The following is an 8,010-nucleotide window of genomic DNA, read 5'->3' as shown; positions in this document are numbered from 1 at the left end:
CGATGCCGCCCGCCTGGTCCCGACGCCCTTTGAGGGCCGGTACCTGGACGCCTGCGACTACTACAGCCTGACCGAGCGCTACGCGGGTGAGGACCCAGCGTCCGGGCCCGGCCCCCCGCCCTGATCCCTGGCTATAAAGTCTGGCTGTAACGTCCGAAGTTACTAGATGGCAGCCTGGCTCCAGGCGTCCGACTCCCAGCCCCTCTGCTCCGAGCCACCGGCTTGCGCCCCCCTCCCAGAGGACCCAGGGGGCTGCGGGGCGGGAGTGGGGGACACCCAACTCTGACCCCTCCCCATTTGCGTCCCCCCCCCGCCATCCCAGTGCCTGATGGGAGAGGCCGGAAAGGGCGTACCAAGCGGGAGGCAGCAGCCCACACGAACCGGCCCAGCCCAGCTGGGCACGAGCGCAAGTTGGCCACCAAGCTGCAGCGATCGGAGCGGCGCCGGGCGGGCAAGGAGTGAGCGGAGCCCTGCCCACAGGTGAGGCAAGATGGCAGCTGCCCACAGGAACGAGCGGGGCGTGAACTGAGATGGCCGCCACGGGGGATGGGAATGGGGGAGTGAGCAGGAGTCAAGATGGCCGCCACGGGGCCTGGCATTAGGGATGGGAGCGGGAACCAAGATGGCCGCCACTGGGTACAGAAATAGGGAGGTGAGCAGAAAGCAAGATGGCTGCCACAAGGCAAGGCTGTGGGAAGTGGGCCAGGCATCAGGATGGCTGCCATTAGGCATGGAAACAGGTGGGAGTAGAAGTCAATATGTCCGCCTTTGGGCATGGCAGGGGGCTGGAAGTAATAACCAAGATGGTCATCTTGACTCCTGGCCCATGCCTAATGATGGCCACCATAAGGCATGGCAGTGGAGCTAAGATGGCCGTCATCACCCACAGCAATGGGGAACAGCACTGGGGTGGGGACAAAACGGTGGTAATGGGGCCCAAGATGACCACCAGCCACAACGCCGGGCTGGATGGGGGATGGCAGGGAACAAGGTGGCCGACACTAACCCCACCCCCCTCGTTAGCTCAGAGCCTTGTTAGTGAACCCGGTTCCGGACCCCATGGCACACGGCGACACGGAGACGGACGCACGGACAGACACACCAAGATGGCTGCCACCCATTGGGCCTGGTGGCCATGTTCTGGCTATTTCCACGGTGACCTCAGTGACCCTGTTGTCAAGGCGACCCTTTTGACCCCCCCCCATGGCAACCAGGTTTAACCTGTTGCCAGGGTGGCCATTTTGAACCCCCCCTTTGGAAGCCCTACACACCCCATTACCAAGATGGCCATTTTGAATTTTCCCTGCAGCCACCATCTTGGGCCCGTTGCCAGGGTGGCCATATTGAACCCCTCTGATGGCAACCATGTTCATCCCATCGCCATGGCAACTGTGGTGACCCTGTTGCTAAGGTAGCCATTTTGACCACCCCCTATAGGAACCAAGCTCCACCCCTTTCTTGGGCAACCCCATTGACCCTCCTCATGGTAGTCATATTGATACCATCACCATGGTGACCATGTTGACACCCCCCCTGCTGCCCAGGCAGCCATACTGAACCATCCCCATATCAGCCATGTTCACTTTGTTGCCAAGACGGCCATATTGGCCCCCTGCCCATAGCAACCATGCTCAACACCTTTGCCTGGGCAGCCATTTTGAGCCCTTGGCAAAGGCGGCCTATTGAAAGCATTGCCAAGACAACCAGTGGAACCCCTTGCAAAAGGCAGCCACACTGAAACCATCATCAAGGCAACCAGTGGAAACTCTTGGCCAAGGCGGCCATATTGAAACCATCACCAGGACAACCAGTGAACCCACCCCGACTCGGCAGCCATGTTGGATACAGGGGAACCTCAGGTCCCAGGGGGCTCAGAGTGGTCAAAAAGGGGTGAGGAAAGGCATGGGGCGGGTAGCTCTGTAGCTGCCCCTCCCCTGGCCCCGGCACCATTGTGGGGTGAAAAATAGTCAATAAAATGGGGGGGAGTTCTGAAGAAAATTCATGTTTCTTGAGACTTCTTCAGGAATGAGAGGGGCCAAGGGATTGTGGGTAGAGGAGGGGTTAGCCCCCCGATTGAGGGCTACACACACACACACATTTGGCAGGAAGTCAACTCAAATGCCTTTATTCCCCCCACAGGCCGGTTGCCCATTGTCTCATTACTGCTAATGAACCTTGGAAATCACCCTAATTAGACTCCCTCCCTGCCAGGGATGTGTGTACAGGGTTTGAAGGGGAAGGCCCTGGGGGAAGGAGATTAGTGGGTTGGGCTAGGGGTGGGGTCATTTGTTGGAGTTGGGTTGATGCCATTGGTTGGCTGGGTTAGGTTTGGTGTCCTTGCTTAGGATTGGGTTGCCATTATTGGTAGGTGGAGCTATGGATGGGATCATTTGTTGGGATCATCTCAGGGTCATTGATGGGTCAGGTGGACCCATCCCATCACCCCCTCTCTCCTCCTCCTGGCCCCTCCCCGCTTTGTGGCCCCAGTCCATGTGGTTATGGGGCTGGAGGACCTGAAGAGGGAAAGCCCCCTGGGGGGGCAGTTATATCTCAGGGGGCCAGGGGGCATAGTCCTGGCACTGGGGCCCACCCAGGCCAGGCCCACACTGGAGGCGGTACAGGAAGTGGAGCTGCCCATAGGCCAAATAGCAGGTGCGGGACTGGGGGGCGCCAGCCACAGGCACCTCCCCACAGGCCCCCAGTAGGTCATCATCATGCCCATTGTCCTCGTCCCACACCTCCAACCTCAGCCCGTCTTCACCGTCTACCCGCCCCACCCCAAAATCCAGTCCCACCCCCCATGCCGGGCTGTCACTGTTCCACACTGTGTCTGCCCGCAGCTCCTGCCCCCCATAAAACACCTTGACATAGGCATCTGACTGGGTGCCGAGGTCCCCGTAGAGCCTACTGGCATTGACCACCGTCACCATGAGCCGGCCCAGGCCTCGCTCCCGGGAGCAGCAGGATGTGTCCCACCCCACCTCCTCTGAGCACAGGCAGGTGCATGGGTCCCACGGGCTTCGTTGGGTGCCCAGGGGGCAGGGACGGGTGCAGTTCCTCCACAGCGCCCCCTCAAGGACATATTGGCTCACAGCCCTCTGGAGAGAGGCCCGCCGTGGGTTACCCTTCCTTGCCAAGGCATGGATGGGGATCAGAGTGTAAGAGATGAGCCCAGGGTTGGCTTTGAGGCCTTCCACCCAACGAGCGTAGGCCCCAGAACCTCTTCCTCCTTGGAGGAGGAAGTCGACGTGGTGATGGCCGCCGGCTGCCTCCACGTGGCTCTCGGCGTAGACCTGATGGAAGCTCTTGGCCAATGCCGCCTTGGTCTTCTCACAGAGGGCATAGATGCTGTCCACCTTGGCCTGCCCACCACCCAACCCAGCTTCCACCTCCACGTCGAGGCAGTCCCGGACCTGGTCCACTGTGAGCCCATCCAGTGCCACCCGGCACACGGGCACTGCCTTGATTTCCTGGTGGTGGCCACCCACGTGGACGAGGGCTAAGTAGTGAGTGCCATAGATGCCCAGGAAGCGCAGGTAGTCCTCCCTGGAGCTGAGGCCATAGTTGTCTGGGAGGTCGGAGAGGGCCTGGGAGAAGTCCGGGGATAGTGGGGGATTCTGGCCCAGGCGGAATCTGAGTTGGGGAGGGGGGTGAGAGGAGTGGAGAAGAAGCCACCATCTTGTGAGGGCCAGTGGGGCCTGGGTGAGAACAGTTGGGGGCGGTCTGAAGTGGAAAGAGCGTGACCTATGACCCCAAGTCCAACCAACCTCAACCCAAAGAGCCAACCAACCTCAAACCCAGCCTAAATCAACCCCTTGTGACCTCATCCCCCAATGACCCATGATCTCACCTGAACCTACCAGCGATCCCAACCCAACCCCAATCCATGCCTTTGACCCCAACTGACCAACTGAACTGCAGCCAACCTGTGACCCCCAACATGAACCCACTTAGGACCCTCCAACCCAACTGACCCTTAACCCCAAAGCTGCCCTAAACCTGCCAACAATCCCAAATCAACACAACTTCAAGCCACCCATGATGTTAATCCAACCTCAACCAACCCATAATGTCAACCCAACCCATGATGGCAATCCAACCTAAACCAACCCATGACATCAACCCAACCCATGACATAAACCCAACCTAAACCTACCAGTGGTCTCAACCCAACCCCAACCAACCCATGATGGCAACCCAAGCCATGATCCACCAACAATCCCAACCCAACCCAACTTCAGCCTACCAGAGATCCCAGCACAACTCACCCCCCTCCCACCCACCACCCACCCGCCACAACCTCCTTCCTGCCCCCAGGCTCTTACTGGTAGTACTGGCACGACACCTCCCGGCCAATGAAGGCGTACTTGTCCTGCCGGGCCTTGTCTGAGCTGATCTCGGCCATCCTGGAACGGCTCCCAGCCAGCACCACCTGGGTGTCGGGTGCGGCCTGGACATCCACCTCCAGCCCCACTGTCCAGTCGTTTTGCACCACAGTGCTAGCCCACCGGGCCACCTCCAGAGGGGACAGCTTCACGGCACTCTCGTTGGTCTCCAAGCAGGGGTCCTGGGCTTGCCAGTCCACCACAGCTAGGGGCAACTGCTGGAGCTGTCCCTCCAGTGCCGGGTTGTGGCAAAGAGTGCAAGAGCCGTTGGGGTAGGTCCACCAGTTGATGTCCACCAAGGAGGCCCCAGTGGGCTTGAGGGTGGTGATGTCAAAGCCTTGCCCAACCAGGCTGTAGCCAGGGACGGGGGCTGTGTGTTTCAGGCACTCCCCAGCCACAGCCACGTGGCACTGGGGGGCCACCCCAGGGAGGAGGGCGAGGAGAAGGAGAGAGACAAAGGCTGGTAGATAGGGCATGGTGGGAATCGGGGGTGAAGGCAACCTAGAGGGAGAGAAGGGGAGAGGAGCGCCCCACTGTTGGCCACCATCTTGGGACAGAAAGTGGGAGGAGGGAAACAGGGAGCCTGATCTGATTGGTGGGGAGGGTTAGATGCCTATCCCCTGCCCCCCAGGTACTCCCCTCCCAGAACTGCCAGGAGAACCCAAGTGTCTGGGCTCCCAGGCCCCCCTGGTCCTGCCCCCCATCCCAGGGGGAGAACCCAGGCATCTGGGCTTCCATTCTTCCAAGCATGGAGCTCTCTCTTTCCCCCACCCCCCAACCACAGTGCAGGATTGGGGGTGGGAGGCAAATGGGAGGCCTGGGGGGGAGGGTTACCTGCTCTCTCAGGGGTCCTGGGCCCAGCAGTCCCCGGCTCCATCCGCAGCTCCAGCCTCTCGGTCCCGTTAAATCTGAGCCTAAAGCCCTTGGACTTTAATCCCGCCCTGCCCACCCCCGCAGCGTGCCCCAGCTTGGGAGAAGGGCCAGGTCAGGTCACCCAGACACTTGGGTTCACTCCCAGCTGTGTTGGGAAACTGCAAGAGGAATGGGTTGCAGCCAATCCCGCCCCCCCCAGCCCCCACTCCTTGCACAGAGAACCCAGGTGTCCAGGCTCCCATCCTCCTTTGCTGCCACTTCCCCAGCCTCACTCGCATGTGGCACCTGGAGAGAGAACCCAGATGTCTGGCCTCCCCACCCAACACCATCCCATGCCCCCTGGACAGACAGAGGGAGGGAGGGAGGGCGGATGATCAAGGGGAACCAAAACCGCAGGGAAAAATGGCTCTGATTTCCCATCATCCACATGGGATCGGTCCCCACCAACGGGGCATTGTGGTTCCTTCCATTCTCCACCCCTCTCCCATAAGCAGGAAAATGGTCCCTTCCATTCTACCCAATGCATAAAGGGCATGATGGACTCTCCACTCTACCTCTCCCCGCATGGGAGACATAATGGTCCCTTCCGATCTACTTAATGGCCCCGCAAGAGGGGCACTTTTGTGGTGGGGGCAACTCAGTATGGGAGAGAGGGAGTGTGTAGGGATGATGGATGGATGGATGGAGCTTGTTGAGATGGATGGATGTTATCGAGATGGATGGATGCATGGGTGGATGGATGGATGGAGGAGTTGCACAGACAGACAGACACCGGGAAATGGAACCCCACCATCACCCGGTGAACACCCATCCATCCCTGCCTCACCAACCCCTGCTTCTGCCCCCTTCCCCCCCATGAACAAACCACTCTCCAAACAACCAAACAAGTTTCCAACCAACCCCAAAGGACTTTATTGGCCGGGTGCTCCAGGTAGAGGATCCATGAGGGCCCCTCACCCCCAGGAGACCCACATCAGTCCAGCACCACGTATCCCACCCCAGAGCCAGCCACATCATGACCCCCATGGGCCTCTGCGCCCATGTGCTAGCCACTTCCGGGGGGCCATGTTGTTAGGGGAACCAATTGGAGGCAAGTCACAGATATGCGGGTGGGAATTTGATTCCCAATGACCCCAGCATCGAAGACACAGGCAAAGAGGGCATCCAATTGGTCTCTGATGCTCCTTCATCCACCAATCAAAAGGCTGAGTGGACTTCTCAGTGGCCGCTGCCAGATGCTGATCCAGCTGGTGATGGAGTTGCCTATGAAACAGGAAGGAGGAGTGAGTTGATGCCATTGGGTATTCTCAAGGATGGATGGATGAATGGATGGATAGATGGATGAAATGGTTCATTGGATGGATGGATGGATGGATGGATGGATATCTGGCTATGGGCCAGACCTGCCTTAGCCTGATTGCCCATTGAGTCTAAAGGAGGCTGAATTGGATCAAACTGGGACAAACTGGGACCAGAGAACCAGTAGGGAAGTCGAACCCATTCCCACCAAGCCCATCTAATGCCTCCTGCCCGCCACCCCCAGCACCCCCTTCTTGGCCCCCATGCTCTCACCTTCCACCTTGGGGCATCTGTCAGCATCCCTGCTCTCCGGGATGGGCAGGGGCTGCTCCATGAAGTATCCCTCCCGTGTGACATCCTGAATCCAGTCTTCATAGGAGCTCACAGCTGTGTAGACCGCCGGGCGTCGCCTCGAAGTGCAGCCGTCACCAAAGCTGGAGACGCCAGCCAGGAACCATGTGCCCTTCTCCTGGCAAACCAGGGGCCCTCCATCGTCATCCTGGGTGGGGAGGGGGAAGGAGAAACACAATGGATGGGTGGGGGGGCATCTGCCTCCTCCTGGTGGGATCCTTTCTGCGTGGCATGTAGTGGCATGAGCTTCAACCGGGGAGTGGGTGGGTGGGTGGGTGGGTGGATGGATGAATGGATAGACAGATGGATGTCTATGGGGATGGATGGATGGACGGACACCCAGACAGATGAAGTTACAGGCCCTATCCCACCCTTGGCCTCCCTCCCCTCGATGGACCCCCTCCCAGCAGGTCTCTGTGGATGGGACCCAGGAGTTCTCCCCTCCTGCCCGCCCCTCCAGGGGGATGTCTCACCTCGCAGCTGGTGCTCTTCTTCGGCGGCACCGTGCATAGCATGTCAGGCAAGATGGACACATTCTGGTAGCTGCAGTTACAGGCCACAGGGCCTGTGAGCGTCAAGGAGATGCCCTGGATAGGACTGCGCTTCAAGAGCCGTGCTGCCGGAGCCAGAGAGACAGGCCATTGGTGACCCTAGAGTGAGTGTCCCCCAACCCCAGATCCCCAGTGCTGGAGGGGGCGGGTGAGAAGTGCATGGATGGCTGGATGTCTATGGGGATGGAGGGACGGATGGATGGAGGGATAGAAGGACAGATGGATGGAGTGTGAAGCATGCTGCCCCCTGGTGCCCACCACCCCCCTGTCTCACCTCGGGCTCGTCCGCGGGCCCAGCAAGGGGCACCTAGCTGGAAGCGGTGGGTGCCATAGGGCAGGCACACAGCCCGCACACGCTCCCCGAAGGCCACTGCCCGGTCCAGGGCCACCAGCGCCAGGTCACCGCCCTCCTCCACGCGGATGTATGTGGCATGGAGGCCCAGCCTGGCCACGCCCCTCTCTTCGGACCAGCGCTGCCCCGCCCCCTCCTGGACCGCCCCCAGCAGCACCTTCCAGGCCTCGGGGGTCTGTCGCCTGCCAGGAGCAGGATG

At 60.0% G+C, this 8,010-nt stretch overlaps 2 protein-coding genes and 1 long non-coding RNA gene across 3 annotated transcripts in view; 1 reads left to right on the top strand and 2 right to left on the bottom strand.

The window, feature by feature from the left end:
- The first annotated feature begins 341 nt into the window (after positions 1-341).
- LOC102374279 lies at positions 342-1,998 on the top strand. Its single transcript, XR_001359082.1, has 2 exons — positions 342-480; positions 1,029-1,998. It is a non-coding gene; the product is annotated as an uncharacterized LOC102374279 (long non-coding RNA).
- Positions 1,177-5,479, bottom strand: LOC102369263 (perforin-1-like). The gene is made up of 3 exons (XM_006037547.3): positions 5,220-5,479; positions 4,326-4,886; positions 1,177-3,633 (listed from the first exon to the last, which is right to left on the bottom strand). The coding sequence occupies exons 2-3, from the start codon at positions 4,859-4,861 to the stop codon at positions 2,544-2,546; spliced, it is 1,626 nt and encodes a 541-aa protein (XP_006037609.1). The 5' UTR covers positions 4,862-4,886; positions 5,220-5,479; the 3' UTR covers positions 1,177-2,543.
- A 685-nt stretch (positions 5,480-6,164) lies between these two features.
- The window catches only part of LOC102374030 (serine protease 53-like), a 6,399-nt gene continuing 4,553 nt past the window's right edge, over positions 6,165-8,010 (bottom strand). Inside the window, exons 8-11 of the mRNA XM_006037565.3 lie at positions 7,734-7,993; positions 7,382-7,524; positions 6,831-7,056; positions 6,165-6,521 (exon numbers count right to left, since the gene is read on the bottom strand). Of these exons, the coding sequence (XP_006037627.1) occupies positions 6,445-6,521; positions 6,831-7,056; positions 7,382-7,524; positions 7,734-7,993 (706 nt within the window). The 3' untranslated portion in view covers positions 6,165-6,444. The remainder of the gene's footprint in view (positions 6,522-6,830; positions 7,057-7,381; positions 7,525-7,733; positions 7,994-8,010) is intronic.

This window comes from Alligator sinensis, unplaced genomic scaffold (assembly GCF_000455745.1).
Source record: "Alligator sinensis unplaced genomic scaffold, ASM45574v1 scaffold1511_1, whole genome shotgun sequence".
Classification (NCBI taxonomy): Eukaryota; Metazoa; Chordata; order Crocodylia; family Alligatoridae; genus Alligator; species Alligator sinensis.
Note: the sequence above shows the minus strand (reverse complement) of the source record. Positions and strands in the feature narration are given on the sequence as shown.